This window comes from Ischnura elegans, chromosome 9 (assembly GCF_921293095.1).
Source record: "Ischnura elegans chromosome 9, ioIscEleg1.1, whole genome shotgun sequence".
NCBI lineage: Eukaryota > Metazoa > Arthropoda > Insecta > Odonata > Coenagrionidae > Ischnura > Ischnura elegans.
Genome location: NC_060254.1, coordinates 2,125,771 through 2,150,440, shown reverse-complemented (window position 1 = coordinate 2,150,440; position 24,670 = coordinate 2,125,771). Strand labels below are relative to the sequence as shown.

At 41.1% G+C, this 24,670-nt stretch overlaps 1 protein-coding gene and 17 non-coding genes across 18 annotated transcripts in view; all 18 read left to right on the top strand.

Moving 5' to 3' along the window:
- LOC124165212 (unconventional myosin-Ia) overlaps window positions 1–24,670 on the top strand; it is a 235,512-nt gene that overhangs the window by 197,299 nt on the left and 13,543 nt on the right. Inside the window, exons 9-15 of the mRNA XM_046542492.1 lie at window positions 408–555; window positions 1,353–1,508; window positions 4,683–4,823; window positions 4,931–5,104; window positions 6,383–6,665; window positions 10,213–10,447; window positions 11,127–11,374. Coding sequence (XP_046398448.1) covers window positions 408–555; window positions 1,353–1,508; window positions 4,683–4,823; window positions 4,931–5,104; window positions 6,383–6,665; window positions 10,213–10,447; window positions 11,127–11,374 — 1,385 coding nt within the window. The remainder of the gene's footprint in view (window positions 1–407; window positions 556–1,352; window positions 1,509–4,682; window positions 4,824–4,930; window positions 5,105–6,382; window positions 6,666–10,212; window positions 10,448–11,126; window positions 11,375–24,670) is intronic.
- Window positions 16,108–16,180, top strand: Trnas-gga. Its single transcript has one exon. It is a non-coding gene; the product is annotated as a tRNA-Ser (tRNA).
- Window positions 16,584–16,656, top strand: Trnas-gga. The gene has a single exon. It is a non-coding gene; the product is annotated as a tRNA-Ser (tRNA).
- On the top strand, window positions 17,060–17,132 carry Trnas-gga. The gene has a single exon. It is a non-coding gene; the product is annotated as a tRNA-Ser (tRNA).
- Trnas-gga lies at window positions 17,536–17,608 on the top strand. Its single transcript has one exon. It is a non-coding gene; the product is annotated as a tRNA-Ser (tRNA).
- Trnas-gga lies at window positions 18,012–18,084 on the top strand. Its single transcript has one exon. It is a non-coding gene; the product is annotated as a tRNA-Ser (tRNA).
- Window positions 18,488–18,560, top strand: Trnas-gga. Its single transcript has one exon. It is a non-coding gene; the product is annotated as a tRNA-Ser (tRNA).
- Window positions 18,964–19,036, top strand: Trnas-gga. The gene has a single exon. It is a non-coding gene; the product is annotated as a tRNA-Ser (tRNA).
- On the top strand, window positions 19,440–19,512 carry Trnas-gga. The gene has a single exon. It is a non-coding gene; the product is annotated as a tRNA-Ser (tRNA).
- Trnas-gga lies at window positions 19,916–19,988 on the top strand. Its single transcript has one exon. It is a non-coding gene; the product is annotated as a tRNA-Ser (tRNA).
- On the top strand, window positions 20,392–20,464 carry Trnas-gga. Its single transcript has one exon. It is a non-coding gene; the product is annotated as a tRNA-Ser (tRNA).
- On the top strand, window positions 20,868–20,940 carry Trnas-gga. Its single transcript has one exon. It is a non-coding gene; the product is annotated as a tRNA-Ser (tRNA).
- Window positions 21,344–21,416, top strand: Trnas-gga. The gene has a single exon. It is a non-coding gene; the product is annotated as a tRNA-Ser (tRNA).
- Trnas-gga lies at window positions 21,820–21,892 on the top strand. The gene has a single exon. It is a non-coding gene; the product is annotated as a tRNA-Ser (tRNA).
- On the top strand, window positions 22,296–22,368 carry Trnas-gga. The gene has a single exon. It is a non-coding gene; the product is annotated as a tRNA-Ser (tRNA).
- Window positions 22,772–22,844, top strand: Trnas-gga. Its single transcript has one exon. It is a non-coding gene; the product is annotated as a tRNA-Ser (tRNA).
- Trnas-gga lies at window positions 23,248–23,320 on the top strand. Its single transcript has one exon. It is a non-coding gene; the product is annotated as a tRNA-Ser (tRNA).
- Trnas-gga lies at window positions 23,724–23,796 on the top strand. The gene has a single exon. It is a non-coding gene; the product is annotated as a tRNA-Ser (tRNA).

Here is a 24,670-nt window from a genome sequence, read left to right as displayed (position 1 = left end):
TCGTCGACGAGTGGGAACGGCATGAGCTCCGGCTGGAAGAAGCGCAGGAGGAGGAAGAGGCGCAGGGGGAAGAGGGTGTCGAGGCGCCACGCCGCGACCAGCGACGGAGAGGAGGAGGAGGAGGAGGAGGGTGGGGAGGAGGAGGGGGAGGAGGAGGGGGAAGAGGAGGGGGAGGAGGAGGGGGTGGAGGGAGGGGAGGAGGGCGTGGGAGGGGAGGGGGCGGAGGAGGGGGTGGGAGGGGAGGGGGGGCGCAGGAGGGGGAGGTCGGTGCCGAGGGGGCGGGGGTGCCGAGGGGGGGAGGACGTGGAGGAGGGGGAGGAGGAGGAGGAGGACGGGCCGGGGGGCGTGGAGGACGGGGACGTGGGCGCAGGAGGGCGCAGGAGCGGCAGGGGCGCTGGTGGGAGGAGGGCGGGGGGCGCGGGGTCGGGAGAGGAGCTCTTGGCTTCGGTGGCGTCCCTGCTGGGCGTGGCACCCGACGCCCTCATGCAGGGCCTCACAATGAGGACGAGGAACGTGAGGGGGCAGCTAGTCAGGACAAACTCTGATGCAGATGTCGTAAGTGCACTGTCATTATTTCTTTTCCATTAAACTCGGGTGGGCCAATTCGTTATTACAACCCAATTATATTATTGAATGGGTTTATTGAGTGGGAAGGAAATTCACATTAGCATTCCAGTAGTCATGTGGCATCAATTGAATGCCAGGTAAAAAATGGAATATATCAGGGGTAATTTGTCTTCTATATTTTCAACTGAGGGTGATGTGAAGTATTGAAACTTGAGTGTTGTTAAAATTAAAATTTATAATGTGAAATCCACACCTTTTGGTTTTATTTTATTTTCCCATTTCATGTTATTAAAGTAAGACTATTTTCATTCGGTGTCCCCCATTATTTTGAGCTCGTGAAATAGTCAGTTGTACATTTCATGTCTAATCACTTCATTCTTAAAACGAATATGTTTTCATTTTGGCATCTCATGGACAGCACATAAGTGCTTGAGTTGTACCAGCTTACATGCTAACTATTCTTGTGAATATTATTGCAATAATTTTTTTACATTTTTGTCATTCACTTTTACAATGTACATTTTAAATAATAAATTTGGAGCTCACTTCTCACTCTTAAATTAGCAATTTCTGATAAATTGAATAAAACCATTATCATAAAAGTTTGCACTGTAGTTCTTAATGTTGATGCCATCCAAGCCTTATATAGTCAAGAAATACCTTTTGTTAATGTGTTCTCCACTCAATTCACCCAATCAATTTGGTCCTAGAAACTTTGGCCATCATTGACCAACTTAACCATGTAGCAGCCATAGCAGCTAATATGAGAATCTCCTTTTTTCCAGTGTAATTTTACGAGAGACTCTCTGGCCAAAGCCCTTTACTGCCGCACCGTCGCTACAATTGTCCGGAGGGCCAACAGTCTGAAAAGGCCCCTCGGATCCACATCGGGGACTCTTAGCTCTGATTCAAATGATTCAGTCCACAACCAAGCAGCAGAGGTATGTTGGTATTTGAACTGTATTTTAGACTTTTAAAATTTACTTTATAATATTTAATCTGTCTTCGTTTAATTGTAGAGTTTCAAATTTGATGGTTGACTATCATTAGTGATCTTGACAAAAAATTTGCCAGTTTTTTCAGTGTAGGATGATGATTCATAGCCTGGTTTCATGATATACATATTATCCTGGCATGATTTAATGTGTGAATACAAGAATGATTTTGATATCCTGGAAGAGATCGTACATGAATGCCTGAACTTAATTAGAACAGGTTCCATTTTCCCTTTATGCATTTGTACGAGTTAGGTGTTCGCACTGCGCATTTTCATGTTTATTCTTCTGTTCGTGTGTTTACACATTAACTCATATGTGTCAGTGTATTGTCTTTAAAGCACTAAGCCCTAAAATATGATGAGATTCTTTCCCGGCGTATTAATAAATTAATACGCCGGGAAAGAATCTCATCATATTTTACATTCCTCTACGGGGAGGAAATACACCGCAACATACGCCTGTTGGAGAAACTGCGAAAGGAAAAGGCAAGACTTCTTAGTTCTCTTGCTTTCCTTTTGAGATGTCGCGATGAAGAAACTATACCTAAATTCGCCATGGTTCGTGCGTCCACTAAGTCACCAGCAGTAAGCCGCATTCTAAGAAGAACCAGCTTGGCTTTGGTCCGTGAACGAATCCACGATAAGCGAAGACTTTTGGACTGCAACGCAAAGAAACTTATGGCACTACATCTTCGAATTGCATCGGTTCTCTCTCCTCTGGACTGGGAATTTATTGACCGAGTCACTACTGCCATGGGAGAAATTTTATTGGAAAAGGAGAAAATAAGACAGAAGAGTAAGTACGATCGCCTTCCAAAGTCTAAGCCTGTCGCTCCTCCATTGGACCCAAAACGTGTTGTTATTAATTTGACAAATGAAAGTTTTAACGAGGCAACTTTTACGGCATTGTCCAAGGGACTTAACTTTGCTCCAGCACCCAAGACCATCCCATATTTAGATTATGTAGGTGGAATAGAAAATGCTGTTCGTAAACTTCCGGATGATTTGGCCGAAGAAGTGAGGGTCGAAGTTTCCTATGTTTTAAGTCGGGCCGTCCCACCAAAACCTAATATATCCAGAGAGGAACGATCTGCCATCAGAGCCCTTCGTGGGAACGAGGAGGTTACTATCTTGCCAGCAGACAAGGGGAACGCCACCGTAATCTTAAAAACCGAAGATTATCGTAATAAAATACGTGATATTCTAGAAGACCAGGCTTACCGGAAACTGCATAGAGACCCCACAGAAGTGGTAACAAGAAAGACGATTTCCCTCATCAAGAAGTCCGGTTTAGCACCTGAAGAAGCAAAGAATCTACAACCTGATGCTCCGGCTCCCCCTAGGCTTTATGGACTGCCCAAAATCCATAAAAAAGGAGTGCCGTTAAGACCGATAGTGAGTTCTATCGCTTCGCCCACCTATAACTTGGCTAAATATTTAACATGGCTCCTTTCTCCGTATGTTGGGCTTGGTGAACACCATGTCAAAAACTCGGCCGAGTTTGTGAATATCCTGGATGATATTAAAGTGAAAGATACGGACATTTTGGTCAGCTTGGATGTTGTGTCCCTTTTTACTCGAGTGCCACTCGTTGACACCATTGAGTTGCTGCAGAATATTTTTGATGACAACACGGTGAAACTATTCCATCACGTACTGACGTCAACTTATTTCAAATCTGACCAGGAATTTTTCGAGCAGACGGATGGAGTTCCTATGGGATCCCCTCTATCTCCAGCCATTGCAAATTTTTATATGGAACATTTTGAAGAAAAGGCACTCTCCACAGCTCCGCTACGCCCAAGGTATTTTTTCCGATATGTGGATGTTCCTAATTTGGCCTCATGGGTCTGAGGCTTTAATGAAGTTTTTAGAACATATGAATAACCAACATAAAAACATTCAGTTTACTATGGAAAAAGAAATAAACGGCAAGATTCCTTTCCTCGATATCTTGATCCACCGGAAGAGTAATGGTTGCCTGGGACATAGCGTGTATCGCAAGCCGACGCACACGGATCTGTATCTGAATGCTCGCAGCCATCACCACCCTTCTCACAGAGCGGCGGTACTTTCTACCTTAGTACATCGTGCCAAAGCCATCGCGGACACGGAAAGTCTTCCAGATGAGATGAGATATTTGAAGAGAACATTCCGGCAAAATGGATACAGTGACCGACAGATCACTTTGGCCATGAAAAGAACTTTTAACGAAAATTTGTCGGGTGGGAAAGAAGAGTCTAAGCCTGTAGCCAGGGCCGTTCTGCCATATATGTCGACAGTATCTACTAAGATCTCGAACATTCTCAAAAGATACAATATAGAGACAATACATAAACCTATTAGTAAACTGAGGGACCAATTAGTGAAGGCAAAAGACCCCGTTGGCCTAATGACACCTGGCATCTACCAGATTTCCTGTGAATGTGGCCAAATCTACGTGGGGGAGACTGGTAGAACGATAGCCACCAGGATTAAGGAGCATCGGAGGCATTTCAGACTTGGACAGCCTGATAAGTCTGCTGTGGCTGAACTTAGCATTAATAGGGATCACCAAATTAAATGGGATAGCGCCAAATTAATCTGCCGTTCCAACAACTTCTGGGACAGGCTCGCTAAGGAGGCCATTGAAATTAGGCTTAATAAAAATAATTTCAATAGGGACACTGGATACAAAATTAGCAATGCGTGGAATCCCATTTTAAAGAAAATTAAAAATCATAGAACCCCACCGTTTCATAAAAATTCAGATTTTTCCGGCCGATCAGGGGTAACTTAATTGTTGCAATTTGTTTATAGTTACTTATAAACATTCTTTAATCAGTAAAAATTTATTATTCACCCTGAGGACGATGAACGAGGCGTTCATTGAAACGTTGGTGCCTATAAATCAAATCAACCGGTGGAAATCCCGAGAGGACTTCACTAAGCCCTAAGTTCATTTTCCTTGTATCATATTCTATGGATTATGAGGATGTTCCATTCTCACTTGACCACGCAATTTGTAATTGGCAGAAGACATTACTTGAGAGAGAAGCTGGTAGAAAGCTTCAAAATGGAATAGCTATTTAACCAAAAAATTACTGTTTACATTCATGGGATGACTTAAATTTTCTAGGTGAGCAGTCAGCATGCATCAACAATTGGAACAGCTGGTTCAAAGTCCAGCAAGTCAATGGTGGCCCTCAACAATGCTGTGCGGCACGCAACGCATGGCTTCATTGGAATCCTAGACATGTTTGGATTTGAAGATCCCAAGGTACGATGAATTTTGATTGAAAACCTTCTCTAATTGCCAAGAATATTGCACATTGTTATTTATTTTGTAAAATATGAGTTGCATATTCATTCATCTATTATTTGCAGCCAAGTCAACTGGAGCATTTGTGCATCAACTTGTGTGCAGAAACGATGCAGCACTTCTACAACACTCATGTCTTCAAGTCCAGCATTGAATCGTGCCGAGACGAGGGCATCCAGTGCAGTGTGCAAGCAGACTATGTGGACAATGTGCCATGCATTGATCTCATTTCATCTCTGGTGAGAAACCTTGGGAATTTTTTATTTTCATCTCTTCATTAATGCTGTGACTTTTCATTCAGTATCGTATATGACCCTTGGTATTAAACTCCTCCGTAGTCCTAACTTATTCCATATATGTATCTGATTGTAGTATTGAATTAATCCAACTCCATATTTGTGAAGGTAATAATACCGACACCTGTTGTATTATTTCTTAACTTTTTTATTTTTTTCATCAAATTGCATCCTCACTTCCTTTGCGATTATCCTGTTTAAACAATTGACGACTTTTTCTACTCACGGATTTGTATGCTGTTATCATTTGTTGAGTCGTGGGTTGAGACACAATTTTTGTGAGTAGTGATAAAGTACTACATTCATTTCAACTATATTCATGTCTATAACTGTAATAAACACTCTTATGCAGTAGTTATTGCTTGCATTTGGATGGCACTCATGCATTAATTTGTGCCTGTACTCTTAGTTTCTTGTGGTTGTTGAATGAATGAGGAATATGGTTTGACCATTTATATTTTGCTTTTTGAGAACAGAACCTCCAACTTTGCATTTAATCATATTGCTTTTCATACTCATGCTTTTATTGGGCCCAATTTTTCGGACAGCTATTTATCAATAATGTACAAAACTCAATATTGTATTTCCAATGTAATTAAATATTGTGATATCACACGATATAATGCCCAGGGCTAGTGGTGCAGTCAGGTGTTGGGGTGCTGATTTGAGGAGGGGATTTTTGGGGTGCCACCTTGTAAATTTTGACCTTTAAAACCTGGCTATACAATTGAGTGGCCTAATGGATGTAACCACTGGCTATTGGCAGAAGGGTCCCAGGTTCAACTCTAGGGTGAAGCCCTTGGACTCCCCAGAATTAATAGCTCTCTGTAGAGCTATCCCAGGGAAATGAACTGGCCACCCTCCCTTAATGTGTGATATTCGCATGCCTGGTTGTTTTAAGTGTCTGGGGTGAGCTCTACCCGCACCTTTCCAAACCAGCCTTCAGGTTGGAATGCTGAGGGAGTGAATAGCATTGACAACATTTGAACTGATTAAATTTTTTATAGGTTCTCAATTTCAGTGAAAACTTTTCCATGTCATAAGTGACGTCAAATTTAGTCATTTCATAGTCACCTTCAGAGTCATGACTGAATAGTGAATTTTCGTGGGTCATTCTGAGGTCAAAGTGATGTCATTATGACTTTCCTTCCTCCTTGGATAATGCGTTTGCCCTTAGTGCATGTGCATGACTGTTCATTGATCATAATTTGACGTTAACAGCGCACTGGACTCCTGAGTATGCTGGATGTGGAGTGCTCTGTCCGTGGGACGCCAGAGTCATACGTGCAGAAGGTTCGCGTGCAGCACCGCCATAATCCTCGGCTGGTGGCCGAAGTGAGCATGAATAATAGCCAAGGCCGAGGTCCCCAGCATCACATGAATGGATACCAGTATGGGCAGCAGAGCCAACAGCACAGACATTCGATCAATGCCTCCTCAGCCACTTGCTTTGCCATCAGGCATTTTGCCGGCACTGTCGTTTATGACTCGGCCAACTTCCTTGGTGAGTACTCACTCCTTGATTGCTCTTCATCTAAGTCAATTTTTCATGTAACTTATCACCAAATGTTAACTCATTGTTCATCATATGTCAGCCTATGGAGCTCATTACATAATTATGTAATAATTTACCTTTAACACTAGAAGGACGGCAGGGGTCATTTGACCCATTTTCAGAATTCAAATTTATTTTTCTCTTATTAAAATATTTTTTTTAATTTTGAAACTTCTTGACTTTGTTCATTTTGGTCTATATTTTGATAAATTAGTGAAAATTCAACAATAATGTTTTGTTTTAAATTTTTATGACGTGTTATACCTAGAAGGACGGCTAGGGGTCATTTGACCCACAACTGGTTTTCGCGCTATTTTCTTGCCCGTGGGCACTTTAGTGCCATGTATATCATATAATCAGCAAGAGGCTAGTGTGGTAGATGAATTACTTCATTTTGAATATGGAAGTACCCGGTTCAATGCCAGTTTTGTCCTGAGGGCTCCTATCTGTATTCGAAAACTTAGGCATAGCGACTTGTTGTGCACAATCTTCCGATATTTTTTGGGCAGCAAAGGGAAATAAAACCTTTTCAATCCTTGATTTGCATAAATTCATGTAATTATGATATTTTAATTTTGTTTTATTTATTGTTCAATGATTATTGTATTACCCACACTGGAAAATCGTCACGTATCCCAAGAATTTTTTTTTCGTCGTCCAAGATTCAGAGCTCTTAGAGACATTATTTTCAATATCGACTCATCAGGTTTATGCATAACTTTCATTTTTCTGGCCTGACGGCACTGTCACTTGACCTAGCCCCTTTGCCGTGTTTCCAGCATTAGTGCCGCCTGACCCCGTCGGGGTTTGGGGCGGGTCGACCGCACGCTGTGTCTTGGGGAAAAATCCTGTCTCTTTCTGAGAGAGCGGAGGAATTAGGTGGACTAAAATTCTACTGTAAATTCTACCCTTGCAATCCGCACGTAGGTCGAAAAAGAAGCATTGCTGCAATTTCCTGGAAGATACGAATCAGGAAACGGTTGGCGGTTGAGTCCCTGCCTTTCGAATGGCAATTAGCGTTACTTCTGACAATTTTGTCCTTTTGTATGAATTTCTAATGCTCTCCAGCTCTCTATACCTCCAATGCAACTGGAGAAGATTCTACCATAATACGCTTCCGTTTGTAGATTTTTTTGCATGCATATCAGTAGTGAGTTGAGGAAGAAAGTAAGAAGTCGATAAATATATCAAGAGAAGAGAATCGTCGCGATTCAAATAGCTGTATGGAGTATTGAAGATCAGTCTGGAAGTGAATTGTAAACATCAGTTCAAGGACATTGTGACCAATCCTTCAACATCTGCGTGTGATGGAAGCGACGAAGTCCAAGATAGTGAATCCGATGGCGACTTTGGCATGATAGCAAATGCACAGCTCTATCCAACAAAATGCAGCTGTCCTTTTATGAGGTAAATTCCGAATAAACCAGACAGATTTGGAATCGAGTACTGGGTTTTGACAGATGTGAAATGAAAATACACCCTAAATGAATTTCCATATTGTGGCAAAGATGATGATTGGCCGTCAAATCAAGCGTTGGGGAAATAAATAGCTACTAAAGTGACCGTAACATACAAGAATTCAGGAATAAATTTAACTTGTAACAATTATTTTCCATCCATCCAGCAGGCAGAAAGTCATAAAAAAATGGAAAACTTCTCTTGCATGGACGATCTGAAAAAAACGGCCGTGATGCGAAAATATCCATGACCCCTAAAATAGCCATGTAATCCATTCAACGCGAGTGTTCAATATTACCTTAGGCCATACTCTTAGGTAGAATCAGGCAAACTAGAACAATAATGCGTTTTCACTCAGCAGCATGATCTTAGACGACACTATTTCCGAAACGAATAAAAGAATACCAGAGACCATCCTATTTCATAATAAAAACAAAGTGGGAGTAGATATGATGGATAGTACGTATCAATTTATTTACACGTCTCCAAATCCAACAGCCATAATTCCACGGGCACAAAAAAGAAAAAGGTGCCAAATACCATCAAATTGAATCATTGCACCAATTTCCTTTCCATTTTCCAAATTCCTTTTCAAGTGCAAATGCCTGGTGTGGTAACACCCTCTGCCACACGCTTTTAAGCGGCTTGTGGGTTAGTGTGTAGATTTATAAATCGTCTAATGAACGCATTCAGCGCAAAAATATATTTTGTGGAAACAGCGCTGAAAAAATACTGTCTGCCTGAGATATACAACAAAGTAATAAGTTTTAAAAATTTTTATGCAAATTTTCTAAACCCAGTACCCCTATCGTTCAAACATGTAACACAACTTTTGTATTGAGTGTATATATTTTCATTATTAGATTTGCAATCGACTACTATATTACGGTTTAATTCATGAGTCTTTAAAATAATTGTTATTAATTTTTGACGATGGAAATAATATTTTAAAATGCTTAATAGTGTTTTTAATGAACTGATTCAACAATTAATACGATTAAACTGAATATTGGTTGAAAATTAGGCGTTTTATTCCAAAATACATTTTAGGGGTCAAATGACCCCTAGCCGTCCTTCTAGGTAGCGCGAAACTCCCGTCCTCCTAGTGTTAAGCATGGTATATGAAACAAACTTTGTAAATTTCTCGCAGTCGATTCCCGGATTGATTTTGAAGCATCATCTTCAAGGGGAAGGCCAACTGATGAAGTATTTCACTCATTATTCTCTCTTGCAAATGATGCTTAAGCTACGCGTCCACTGAAAAATGAAAGCCTCAAGATTCAGGGCTGTACTTCAGCACCTGAATCAATCTTGAGTCGTCAATCTTTGCATGTGTCAGAGACCCCTTGGAGGACGAGGCGCTTCTCCAATGGATACACTTTTGAGATAAATGTTTAGATCAAGTCTCAAGATTTGGTCCCCAGTGGACAAGTACTTTAGTCATTGAAATCAATTGAGGAATACATAAAGCTGTGTGCAATGTACAAATTTAGTATAATTTACCATTTTTAATTTTCATAATATCCACAAAGTATCTCCTTCATTCATTGATTTAATTTATCTTCAACCTTGTGGCAGGCATGTGCACAGTGCTTGGACTGCATTCCTTCTGATCTTGATTGATTTTATGCGGTGGTACATATTTAACTAATGCACATGAGCCACAAATGAACAGTGTGCATTTTTGTGTTTTGCATTTATCTAAACAAATTTTTGAAACTAGTATTAGTTTAGACAAACTCCAATGGTTTGGCCACCATTTCATGGTAGTTATAAAGGAGTGGACCGACCACTATCATAGGAATATTAACTAAAGATATCACACTTAACCTTTTTGTACGTTTCAGTTCTACATTTTAAAAAATATTTGAAAAAGTCTTAAATTAAAGTTGTTATCAGAAATTGCATTTATTGGTTTGAGATAAATTGTGTGGTGGGTTAGAGAGGTATGCCTTCTTGAAGACTCAAATTTATATTTGTTTGGACAGAGTAAATAAATAAATCTTACCTAACTTTTTCATACTAATCTTTTTCACAGAAACAAACCGCGATGTGGTCCCCGATGACTTGGTGAGTGTGTTCCACCGACATCACTGCAATTTTGGATTTGCCACGCATCTATTTGGGAGCGAGCTGAAGGCCTTGTCCACTTCAACTCCCCACATTATCCCCCCTGCCATGACTCCACCTGCCCCATCATCCCACCAGCAGGCCGGAGCCATCATGCCCAGGGGAGTGGCGTTCCGAATTTCACCTACCTCCCACACCGATCTGTAAGTACCCAGAAAAAAATGTCCTCATAATTAATGATTTTAATTTTTCCTGGTGAATACTACTGATGAATATTTCTCAGGTTCTCAGCCAGGTTAAAGCTTTTATACAAGCCGACGTTTTGGCAGACGACTTGTCTCCCATCCTCAAGGCGGTGTTACTTTATGGGAGTCCAATTTCACACTGAACCGGATCGACTGTTTACTGAGGACAACAATGCGGCTCAGGTGTTGTCCGATTGGGTGTAGGTCTTTTGAAAGTGTGTAATTGGACTTCCATAAAGTAACACAGCCTTGAGGATGGGTGACAAGTCGTCTCCCAAAACGTCAGCTTGCATAAAAGCATTAACCTGGCTGAGTACCCAAGAAATATTCATCAGTCCACATAATAATTTCTAGTAAATAAGGAGCAACAATACATGGCCCATTTAAATGGCATTTTATTCCAAGTAACCAGAGAAAACCCAAATAAACTCCAGAATTAGGTTCTGTTCTTGGAGATTTGTAGATTTGTCCAAAATGAGTGGCCTCACCTGTTATATAGTGGTCCAAATACCTGCAATCATATCCATCACGTTATTAGTTCTCATTTTCATTTGTGTGACAGGTACATACTTGAATAAATTTTAAGCTAATAGAATTTGTCAGTGTCATTGAAGTGTCTGTGACAACTTCTTTCCAGGCAAAATGGGGATGAACCAGTGTCGACCTTGACTCAGGACTTCCACACGAGACTGGATAACCTCCTGAGGACCCTTGTCCATGCGCGCCCACATTTTGTGCGGTGCATCCGTGCTGATGAAGATGGCACTGGGTCGAGCGCAAATTCTACGTACGGAGGGAATCCAAACGAGGAGTTTGCACGACAGGCTGTCAGGAGACAAATCAGATCCCTTCAAATACTGGAAACTGTCAACTTAATGGCTGGAGGTATGAAGATTTAAAGTCGTCTGAATGATTATATCAGCATTTGATTAATGTTTCATTAGGACATCTATTAGGACTTGTAATACTTGAATTTTCAAAGCTCTAAATATGTATAATGTGTAAGTACGATCAGTGTCATTATCCTTGTTCTTGATTCATTGCTACTATTTCAATGTATGATTCCATCTTCTGTACCTTTTTGCATATGTACCTTCAAGTCATATATGTACCTTCCATAATTGAAGAATTTATAAATTTTGTATATTTGGCATCCATTTTGTCATTAGGTAGTTCATCATCTTTGGTAAAAAAAGGATCAACATTTAGATGCTATTCTGATAGATATTAATTTATTTTATGCTGTGCATAAATGTTTTTTCTTTCCGTGAGAAAAGCATATTTTAAATTAGAAATTGTATTGCCATTTTGACATAAGCATAGTAACAGGTATTCTTCTCTGAGGAGAATTTCTATCTTTTGTTCATTTGGTCCATTAATATATATCCCATATATTGATGCCATATTTCTTAAAGTATTTTACTATTCCCAGTGAGAAATGGGTGGTGGAATCCACGTGGAACCCACGTGGAATCCACGTTGAGTGGTGGATATTTGGTGGTGGTGGATATTGAGTGGTTGGACCCACGTGGAATCCATGTTGATTTCAAGTGGATTTGTGGTGATTATCGTAAAATGTTAAACAGAATTTCTAATTTGTGGAACTTAACTCTCTGGTGACATTGCGTCATTTATCATCCTGAAACCACGCTAGTTATGTGAAAATGTATCGCACATTCTATTTTTATATAATTTGTGGAAAGGCAGCCATGAGAGCACATGAAAAATCGTAGACACATATATAGAAGGTTTAGATATAGAGTGGTTGAGGTTTTAATGGTTTTAGGACAGCACCAACTGCTGTTTTAATTTTTCCACCAAATTTCCATGTGGGTTCCACGTTGATTCCACGACCAAAAACACGTGGTATCCACGTTAATTCTCCACGTGGGTTCCACGTGGATTCCACCACCCATTTCTCACTGGGTTAACATTAGATTTACATTGACTATTTTACTAATCATTTCGTCCTGTCCCGCTTCTGAATTGAACTTTACCCTATTGAAAATTTCTTATAAGTCTTACAGAAATTCTTATAAGAATTCTGTGAGACTTATAGGATTCTATAAGTCTTACAGAATTCTTATAGGATTCTATAAGTCTTACATATTTCTTATAGGATTCTATAAGTCTTATAGAAATTCTTATAGGATTCTATAAGTCTTACAGATTTCTTATAGGATTCTATAAGTCTTATAGAAATTCTTATAGGATTCTATAAGTCTTACAAAAATTCTTATAAGAAATCTGCATTTCTTATAGAATTCTACAATAATGCTGCGCGGGTCGCATACCTTTTAGGTATTTATCCAGCAGGCGTGTCACCATAACTTATGTTGGCAATTGATAATTATTTAAGGAATTCCACATAAGATAATTTTTTGAAATTATGTATAACTCTTTTTTAAGTAATGTTCTGCTAATTTCCTGGTTTTTTTCAGCATGGTATTTGACACAAATGGTTCCAAGAAGCGGAGGCTTCTTTAATGCGACTTGTTAGTATATATATTGCTGAGGGCACATGAAAAATTGTAGACTTATAAGATCGATCTGTTTCGAGTCTACAGATTACTTGACCGATGGAAGTTCGATATGGGCCATGAATAACCACGATGTATACTACGATTGCATACGTTGCAGGATACTGTTCACATGGTTCCCTAGCAACCTAACAACCAAAACTTGTTTGGTTGTTAGGTTGCTAGGGATTGCTTTTATATGTTAATCATTCACTATGTCTTTGTGATAGCAGTTTAATAAAATAAGTCGTGTGCTTCTAACCAAAATAAGGCATTGACCTCATTTGGTAAGTATTAAAAAACTGGCATTCCTAAAATTATGTTACCATAAACAGATAGTTTCGTTGAAATTTAAACTTTTCATCATTAATTTAGATAGACATGTATATTTTTCAGATTTTGGCATATCTAACATAAGAGGAAGTTTTAATGAAAACATTGTTTTAATGGACAAAGTGAGTGATTTAGTTGTCTCTGAAGAGAATGAGAATGAATTTGTATGAGTAAACCTAAATAACATCTGCACAATTATTATTTTATGGAAAATACATCAAATATTATTCTCAATCAGTGTTTCTGTGATTCCTATTAATTTCCCTAAATCTTGCACTTATTGTTAGCCATATTCTACGTATCCTTTTCTCCAAAATGGCATCAAATTCTATTTTGCTTTGCTTATTTCTTTCATTATCTATCCAAATCTGCATGTAGAGGTCTTATTCTCTCTGGTATCTTAAATAAACATTGCTCATATGCATTTTATTTATCAAATTTTACTCTTCCTTCCCATATAATTTCTTGAAGTACCTATCTCCAGTGGAACTTGAATTTTATTTCATTTGCTTCTTCAATTTTCCAGGTTAAATCATATTCCATATTGCAATTCCTGTATCTTTCATTGCGTAATGATTGCCAAAGTTGTATTCAATTATCAGTCCATCATTCTAGGCTATCGTTGGTTTCATTGATTTTAGTTTCTTTTAGCATGTGGGGACATTAACCCTATACAGAACCCATGCCCTGAAAGACCTCTATGGTATCTCGCCTTGTCTGGCCAGCCAGGTGAACTTTACAGAGCTTCAATGTCCTTTTTGATGTACACTGATGATAGACATCTACATTTGGTTCATGGAAAATCATTAGGTTTGCTGTATAAGATATAGGCGTCTACATTTGGATTGAATTAGGTATAATGCTAACTTTGTACACTCTCAGTAGGGATGTAAATCTTATGTAGCTTTTTATAGAAGTTTGCGCAAGTGTTTTAAGCATGTTGATATGATATTTATAATAAATATTTCCATCAGAAAATTTGTTATAAATAACATTTTGTAACTGATAGTTAGAAGAAATTTTTTTATAAGAAAAATTCTTATAAGAAATTTTCTTATAAGAAATATGCCCAATTTCTGATAAGAAATTTTCTTATAGAAAAATTCTTATAAGAAATTTTCTTATAAGAAAAATTCTTATAAGAAATTTTCTTATAAGAAATATGTCCAATTTCTGATAAGAAATTTTCTTATAAGAAATTTCCAATAGGGTTCCTCCTCAATTCACAGCAAGACCTATAGACCATCTAAGACCCTTAGCCCCATCCAAACTCTCTGTCTCTTCCTCAACTCATCTAAAGATTCCCTCTCCGCACCTACCATATCTAGCACTTCCTTGTTCATCTTCCTATCTGCCTCCCTATTGGAAAATTCTTATAAGAAAATTTCCTATCAGAAATTGGGCATTAGAAAATTTTTATAAGAATTTTTCTTATAAGAATTTTCCCATAAGAAAATTTCTTATCAGAAATTGGACGTGTTTCTTTTAAGAATTTTTCTTGTAAGAATTTTTCTGATAAGAAAATTTCTTCCCAGTGAGAAATGGGTGGTGGAATCCACGTGGAACCCACGTGGAGAATTAACGTGGATACCACGTGTTTTTGGTCGTGGAATCAACGTGGAACCCACATGGAAATTTGGTGGAAAAATTAAAACAGCAGTTGGTGCTGTCCTAAAACCATTAAAACCTCAACCACTCTATATCTAAACCTTCTATATATGTGTCTACGATTTTTCATGTGCTCTCATGGCTGCCTTTCCACAAATTATATAAAAATAGAATGTGCGATACATTTTCACATAACTAGCGTGGTTTCAGGATGATAAATGACGCAATGTCACCAGAGAGTTAAGTTCCACAAATTAGAAATTCTGTTCAACATTTTATGAAAATCACCACAAATCCACTTGAAATCAACGTGGATTCCACGTGGGTCCAACCACTCAATATCCACCACCACCAAATATCCACCACTCAACGTGGATTCCACGTGGGTTCCACGTGGATTCCACCACCCATTTCTCACTGGGTTATAAGTATCAATTACAAAATGTTATTCATAAGAAATTTTCTCATGGAAATATTTATTATAAATATCATATCATCATGCTTAAAACACTTGTGCAAACTTCTATAAAAAGCTACATGAGATTTACATCCCTCCTGAGAGTACAAAGTTAGCATTATACCTAATTTTTTCCAAATGTAGGTGCCTATATCTGGTGCACAGCAGACCTAATGATTTCCCATGTACCAAATGTAGATGTCTATCATTAGTGTGCATAAAGCAAGGGCATTCAAGTTCTGTAAAGTTCACCTGACTGGCCAGACAATGTGAGATACCATAGAGGTCCTTCAGGTCATGGGTTCTGCATAGGGTTAACGTCCCCACATGCTAAAAGAAACTAAAATCAATGAAACCAACGATATCCTAGAATGATGGACTGATAATAGAATATGACTTTGGCATTCACTACGCAATGAAATATAAAGGAATTGCAATATGGAATATGATTTAACCTGGAAAATTGAAGAAGCAAATGAAATAAAATTCAAGTTCGACTTGGGATACTACGCATGTGCTATATCTATCCTACTGTGTGTGTGATTGTGAGCATCTTTAATTCCATTTCTTCTTCTGTCCGCGTTGAATTCTTCGTTCGTGGCGGGACCTACGCCCAGAGCCATCTCTTGGCCAAATAATAGGGCTAGACCTCGGGGGATTTGGTGTATAAACCCCCGCCGAAAACACTGGAGATTAGATTAGCCTGGATAGCTCGGTGGTCTGAGCATCTGCCCGGAAAGCAGAAGGTCCGTGGTTCGATTCCCGGTTCAGGTGAACTTTTTTCCATGTGTTTTCGGCCTTCATTCCATCTCCACGCCACAGTGTGTCATCGTCCTGTATTTATGTTTCTATCTCTTTGTTTCAATTTCTATTATATGTTATTATGATTGTATATTCGCCTGTGGCGACCTGTGTGAATGCGAATTTGAAATGTATGAGACCTATATGGGTCGTTTCCTCTTCTTGGGATCAGCGTTCCCCGAAACGCATGTGCTATATCTATCCTACTGTGTGTGTGATTGTGAGCATCTTTAATTCCATTTCTTCTTCTGTCCGCGTTGAATTCTTCGTTCGTGGCGGGACCTACGCCCAGAGCCATCTCTTGGCCAAATAATAGGGCTAGACCTCGGGGGATTTGGTGTATAAACCCCCGCCGAAAACACTGGAGATTAGATTAGCCTGGATAGCTCGGTGGTCTGAGCATCTGCCCGGAAAGCAGAAGGTCCGTGGTTCGATTCCCGGTTCAGGTGAACTTTTTTCCATGTGTTTTCGGCCTTCATTCCATCTCCACGCCACAGTGTGTCATCGTCCTGTATTTATGTTTCTATCTCTTTGTTTCAATTTCTATTATATGTTATTATGATTGTATATTCGCCTGTGGCGACCTGTGTGAATGCGAATTTGAAATGTATGAGACCTATATGGGGCGTTTCCTCTTCTTGGGATCAGCGTTCCCCGAAACGCATGTGCTATATCTATCCTACTGTGTGTGTGATTGTGAGCATCTTTAATTCCATTTCTTCTTCTGTCCGCGTTGAATTCTTCGTTCGTGGCGGGACCTACGCCCAGAGCCATCTCTTGGCCAAATAATAGGGCTAGACCTCGGGGGATTTGGTGTATAAACCCCCGCCGAAAACACTGGAGATTAGATTAGCCTGGATAGCTCGGTGGTCTGAGCATCTGCCCGGAAAGCAGAAGGTCCGTGGTTCGATTCCCGGTTCAGGTGAACTTTTTTCCATGTGTTTTCGGCCTTCATTCCATCTCCACGCCACAGTGTGTCATCGTCCTGTATTTATGTTTCTATCTCTTTGTTTCAATTTCTATTATATGTTATTATGATTGTATATTCGCCTGTGGCGACCTGTGTGAATGCGAATTTGAAATGTATGAGACCTATATGGGTCGTTTCCTCTTCTTGGGATCAGCGTTCCCCGAAACGCATGTGCTATATCTATCCTACTGTGTGTGTGATTGTGAGCATCTTTAATTCCATTTCTTCTTCTGTCCGCGTTGAATTCTTCGTTCGTGGCGGGACCTACGCCCAGAGCCATCTCTTGGCCAAATAATAGGGCTAGACCTCGGGGGATTTGGTGTATAAACCCCCGCCGAAAACACTGGAGATTAGATTAGCCTGGATAGCTCGGTGGTCTGAGCATCTGCCCGGAAAGCAGAAGGTCCGTGGTTCGATTCCCGGTTCAGGTGAACTTTTTTCCATGTGTTTTCGGCCTTCATTCCATCTCCACGCCACAGTGTGTCATCGTCCTGTATTTATGTTTCTATCTCTTTGTTTCAATTTCTATTATATGTTATTATGATTGTATATTCGCCTGTGGCGACCTGTGTGAATGCGAATTTGAAATGTATGAGACCTATATGGGTCGTTTCCTCTTCTTGGGATCAGCGTTCCCCGAAACGCATGTGCTATATCTATCCTACTGTGTGTGTGATTGTGAGCATCTTTAATTCCATTTCTTCTTCTGTCCGCGTTGAATTCTTCGTTCGTGGCGGGACCTACGCCCAGAGCCATCTCTTGGCCAAATAATAGGGCTAGACCTCGGGGGATTTGGTGTATAAACCCCCGCCGAAAACACTGGAGATTAGATTAGCCTGGATAGCTCGGTGGTCTGAGCATCTGCCCGGAAAGCAGAAGGTCCGTGGTTCGATTCCCGGTTCAGGTGAACTTTTTTCCATGTGTTTTCGGCCTTCATTCCATCTCCACGCCACAGTGTGTCATCGTCCTGTATTTATGTTTCTATCTCTTTGTTTCAATTTCTATTATATGTTATTATGATTGTATATTCGCCTGTGGCGACCTGTGTGAATGCGAATTTGAAATGTATGAGACCTATATGGGTCGTTTCCTCTTCTTGGGATCAGCGTTCCCCGAAACGCATGTGCTATATCTATCCTACTGTGTGTGTGATTGTGAGCATCTTTAATTCCATTTCTTCTTCTGTCCGCGTTGAATTCTTCGTTCGTGGCGGGACCTACGCCCAGAGCCATCTCTTGGCCAAATAATAGGGCTAGACCTCGGGGGATTTGGTGTATAAACCCCCGCCGAAAACACTGGAGATTAGATTAGCCTGGATAGCTCGGTGGTCTGAGCATCTGCCCGGAAAGCAGAAGGTCCGTGGTTCGATTCCCGGTTCAGGTGAACTTTTTTCCATGTGTTTTCGGCCTTCATTCCATCTCCACGCCACAGTGTGTCATCGTCCTGTATTTATGTTTCTATCTCTTTGTTTCAATTTCTATTATATGTTATTATGATTGTATATTCGCCTGTGGCGACCTGTGTGAATGCGAATTTGAAATGTATGAGACCTATATGGGTCGTTTCCTCTTCTTGGGATCAGCGTTCCCCGAAACGCATGTGCTATATCTATCCTACTGTGTGTGTGATTGTGAGCATCTTTAATTCCATTTCTTCTTCTGTCCGCGTTGAATTCTTCGTTCGTGGCGGGACCTACGCCCAGAGCCATCTCTTGGCCAAATAATAGGGCTAGACCTCGGGGGATTTGGTGTATAAACCCCCGCCGAAAACACTGGAGATTAGATTAGCCTGGATAGCTCGGTGGTCTGAGCATCTGCCCGGAAAGCAGAAGGTCCGTGGTTCGATTCCCGGTTCAGGTGAACTTTTTTCCATGTGTTTTCGGCCTTCATTCCATCTCCACGCCACAGTGTGTCATCGTCCTGTATTTATGTTTCTATCTCTTTGTTTCAATTTCTATTATATGTTATTATGATTGTATATTCGCCTGTGGCGACCTGTGTGAATGCGAATTTGAAATGTATGAGACCTATATGGGTCGTTTCCTCTTCTTGGGATCAGCGTTCCCCGAAACGCATGTGCTATATCTATCCTACTGTGTGTGTGATTGTGAGCATCTTTAATTCCATTTCTTCTTCTGTCCGCGTTGAATTCTTCGTTCGTGGCGGGACCTACGCCCAGAGCCATCTCTTGGCCAAATAATAGGGCTAGACCTCGGGGGATTTGGTGTATAAACCCCCGCCGAAAACACTGGAGATTAGATTAGCCTGGATAGCTCGGTGGTCTGAGCATCTGCCCGGAAAGCAGAAGGTCCGTGGTTCGATTCCCGGTTCAGGTGAACTTTTTTCCATGTGTTTTCGGCCTTCATTCCATCTCCACGCCACAGTGTGTCATCGTCCTGTATTTATGTTTCTATCTCTTTGTTTCAATTTCTATTATATGTTATTATGATTGTATATTCGCCTGTGGCGACCTGTGTGAATGCGAATTTGAAATGTATGAGACCTATATGGGTCGTTTCCTCTTCTTGGGATCAGCGTTCCCCGAAACGCATGTGCTATATCTATCCTACTGTGTGTGTGATTGTGAGCATCTTTAATTCCATTTCTTCTTCTGTCCGCGTTGAATTCTTCGTTCGTGGCGGGACCTACGCCCAGAGCCATCTCTTGGCCAAATAATAGGGCTAGACCTCGGGGGATTTGGTGTATAAACCCCCGCCGAAAACACTGGAGATTAGATTAGCCTGGATAGCTCGGTGGTCTGAGCATCTGCCCGGAAAGCAGAAGGTCCGTGGTTCGATTCCCGGTTCAGGTGAACTTTTTTCCATGTGTTTTCGGCCTTCATTCCATCTCCACGCCACAGTGTGTCATCGTCCTGTATTTATGTTTCTATCTCTTTGTTTCAATTTCTATTATATGTTATTATGATTGTATATTCGCCTGTGGCGACCTGTGTGAATGCGAATTTGAAATGTATGAGACCTATATGGGTCGTTTCCTCTTCTTGGGATCAGCGTTCCCCGAAACGCATGTGCTATATCTATCCTACTGTGTGTGTGATTGTGAGCATCTTTAATTCCATTTCTTCTTCTGTCCGCGTTGAATTCTTCGTTCGTGGCGGGACCTACGCCCAGAGCCATCTCTTGGCCAAATAATAGGGCTAGACCTCGGGGGATTTGGTGTATAAACCCCCGCCGAAAACACTGGAGATTAGATTAGCCTGGATAGCTCGGTGGTCTGAGCATCTGCCCGGAAAGCAGAAGGTCCGTGGTTCGATTCCCGGTTCAGGTGAACTTTTTTCCATGTGTTTTCGGCCTTCATTCCATCTCCACGCCACAGTGTGTCATCGTCCTGTATTTATGTTTCTATCTCTTTGTTTCAATTTCTATTATATGTTATTATGATTGTATATTCGCCTGTGGCGACCTGTGTGAATGCGAATTTGAAATGTATGAGACCTATATGGGTCGTTTCCTCTTCTTGGGATCAGCGTTCCCCGAAACGCATGTGCTATATCTATCCTACTGTGTGTGTGATTGTGAGCATCTTTAATTCCATTTCTTCTTCTGTCCGCGTTGAATTCTTCGTTCGTGGCGGGACCTACGCCCAGAGCCATCTCTTGGCCAAATAATAGGGCTAGACCTCGGGGGATTTGGTGTATAAACCCCCGCCGAAAACACTGGAGATTAGATTAGCCTGGATAGCTCGGTGGTCTGAGCATCTGCCCGGAAAGCAGAAGGTCCGTGGTTCGATTCCCGGTTCAGGTGAACTTTTTTCCATGTGTTTTCGGCCTTCATTCCATCTCCACGCCACAGTGTGTCATCGTCCTGTATTTATGTTTCTATCTCTTTGTTTCAATTTCTATTATATGTTATTATGATTGTATATTCGCCTGTGGCGACCTGTGTGAATGCGAATTTGAAATGTATGAGACCTATATGGGTCGTTTCCTCTTCTTGGGATCAGCGTTCCCCGAAACGCATGTGCTATATCTATCCTACTGTGTGTGTGATTGTGAGCATCTTTAATTCCATTTCTTCTTCTGTCCGCGTTGAATTCTTCGTTCGTGGCGGGACCTACGCCCAGAGCCATCTCTTGGCCAAATAATAGGGCTAGACCTCGGGGGATTTGGTGTATAAACCCCCGCCGAAAACACTGGAGATTAGATTAGCCTGGATAGCTCGGTGGTCTGAGCATCTGCCCGGAAAGCAGAAGGTCCGTGGTTCGATTCCCGGTTCAGGTGAACTTTTTTCCATGTGTTTTCGGCCTTCATTCCATCTCCACGCCACAGTGTGTCATCGTCCTGTATTTATGTTTCTATCTCTTTGTTTCAATTTCTATTATATGTTATTATGATTGTATATTCGCCTGTGGCGACCTGTGTGAATGCGAATTTGAAATGTATGAGACCTATATGGGTCGTTTCCTCTTCTTGGGATCAGCGTTCCCCGAAACGCATGTGCTATATCTATCCTACTGTGTGTGTGATTGTGAGCATCTTTAATTCCATTTCTTCTTCTGTCCGCGTTGAATTCTTCGTTCGTGGCGGGACCTACGCCCAGAGCCATCTCTTGGCCAAATAATAGGGCTAGACCTCGGGGGATTTGGTGTATAAACCCCCGCCGAAAACACTGGAGATTAGATTAGCCTGGATAGCTCGGTGGTCTGAGCATCTGCCCGGAAAGCAGAAGGTCCGTGGTTCGATTCCCGGTTCAGGTGAACTTTTTTCCATGTGTTTTCGGCCTTCATTCCATCTCCACGCCACAGTGTGTCATCGTCCTGTATTTATGTTTCTATCTCTTTGTTTCAATTTCTATTATATGTTATTATGATTGTATATTCGCCTGTGGCGACCTGTGTGAATGCGAATTTGAAATGTATGAGACCTATATGGGTCGTTTCCTCTTCTTGGGATCAGCGTTCCCCGAAACGCATGTGCTATATCTATCCTACTGTGTGTGTGATTGTGAGCATCTTTAATTCCATTTCTTCTTCTGTCCGCGTTGAATTCTTCGTTCGTGGCGGGACCTACGCCCAGAGCCATCTCTTGGCCAAATAATAGGGCTAGACCTCGGGGGATTTGGTGTATAAACCCCCGCCGAAAACACTGGAGATTAGATTAGCCTGGATAGCTCGGTGGTCTGAGCATCTGCCCGGAAAGCAGAAGGTCCGTGGTTCGATTCCCGGTTCAGGTGAACTTTTTTCCATGTGTTTTCGGCCTTCATTCCATCTCCACGCCACAGTGTGTCATCGTCCTGTATTTATGTTTCTATCTCTTTGTTTCAATTTCTATTATATGTTATTATGATTGTATATTCGCCTGTGGCGACCTGTGTGAATGCGAATTTGAAATGTATGAGACCTATATGGGTCGTTTCCTCTTCTTGGGATCAGCGTTCCCCGAAACGCATGTGCTATATCTATCCTACTGTGTGTGTGATTGTGAGCATCTTTAATTCCATTTCTTCTTCTGTCCGCGTTGAATTCTTCGTTCGTGGCGGGACCTACGCCCAGAGCCATCTCTTGGCCAAATAATAGGGCTAGACCTCGGGGGATTTGGTGTATAAACCCCCGCCGAAAACACTGGAGATTAGATTAGCCTGGATAGCTCGGTGGTCTGAGCATCTGCCCGGAAAGCAGAAGGTCCGTGGTTCGATTCCCGGTTCAGGTGAACTTTTTTCCATGTGTTTTCGGCCTTCATTCCATCTCCACGCCACAGTGTGTCATCGTCCTGTATTTATGTTTCTATCTCTTTGTTTCAATTTCTATTATATGTTATTATGATTGTATATTCGCCTGTGGCGACCTGTGTGAATGCGAATTTGAAATGTATGAGACCTATATGGGTCGTTTCCTCTTCTTGGGATCAGCGTTCCCCGAAACGCATGTGCTATATCTATCCTACTGTGTGTGTGATTGTGAGCATCTTTAATTCCATTTCTTCTTCTGTCCGCGTTGAATTCTTCGTTCGTGGCGGGACCTACGCCCAGAGCCATCTCTTGGCCAAATAATAGGGCTAGACCTCGGGGGATTTGGTGTATAAACCCCCGCCGAAAACACTGGAGATTAGATTAGCCTGGATAGCTCGGTGGTCTGAGCATCTGCCCGGAAAGCAGAAGGTCCGTGGTTCGATTCCCGGTTCAGGTGAACTTTTTTCCATGTGTTTTCGGCCTTCATTCCATCTCCACGCCACAGTGTGTCATCGTCCTGTATTTATGTTTCTATCTCTTTGTTTCAATTTCTATTATATGTTATTATGATTGTATATTCGCCTGTGGCGACCTGTGTGAATGCGAATTTGAAATGTATGAGACCTATATGGGTCGTTTCCTCTTCTTGGGATCAGCGTTCCCCGAAACGCATGTGCTATATCTATCCTACTGTGTGTGTGATTGTGAGCATCTTTAATTCCATTTCTTCTTCTGTCCGCGTTGAATTCTTCGTTCGTGGCGGGACCTACGCCCAGAGCCATCTCTTGGCCAAATAATAGGGCTAGACCTCGGGGGATTTGGTGTATAAACCCCCGCCGAAAACACTGGAGATTAGATTAGCCTGGATAGCTCGGTGGTCTGAGCATCTGCCCGGAAAGCAGAAGGTCCGTGGTTCGATTCCCGGTTCAGGTGAACTTTTTTCCATGTGTTTTCGGCCTTCATTCCATCTCCACGCCACAGTGTGTCATCGTCCTGTATTTATGTTTCTATCTCTTTGTTTCAATTTCTATTATATGTTATTATGATTGTATATATATATATATATATATATATATATATATATATATATATATATACAGTGCAACCTCGATATAACGACACCCCACGGTGCACTAATAAACACTCGTTATAGCGAATTGTCGCTTTACCGGAGGTGGAGCAAATAATAGCCAATATACCTGTTGCGAACAGATATACAGGAACAGGAGTGGTGCGGCGACAGATAAACATCTATCCGATAAACGTAAGCATAAATCCAGACGAAAGGCGAAGTTTTTTTGCATCACTAAATTTCCTCACTCAAACAACGACTAACTATTCGAACAATTTATAAGCGCCGCACTGAATAAAAATCATGCAAAGCATTGTTTCGTCAATCATTATATTTATCGAAAGACAGTTTACCACATAAATTTGAGACTGAGCACTCCATTAACTTCATTTCTAACAGATCGCTAGCAATTACAGAGGTTAAGGAGTCTTGATGAAAGTCTTCCGACGGTGAAACCCTCGCTATGGCGAGAGCCAACACCGAAAGGGTCTCGTTAAAACGAATTTTTTAACACGCTTATTATAGGGTCAATTGACGGTGCATCGGCTATCTCTCGTTATAGCGGGGGTGTCGCTATAGCCCGTACTCGCTTTAACGAGGTTCCACTGTATATATATTAACAAGTCTCATAAAAAGAAGCCTCCACTTCTTGGAACCACTTATGTCAAATACCATGCTGAAAATGCCAATAAATTAGCAGAACATTACTTAACAAAGAGTTAAACATAATTTCCA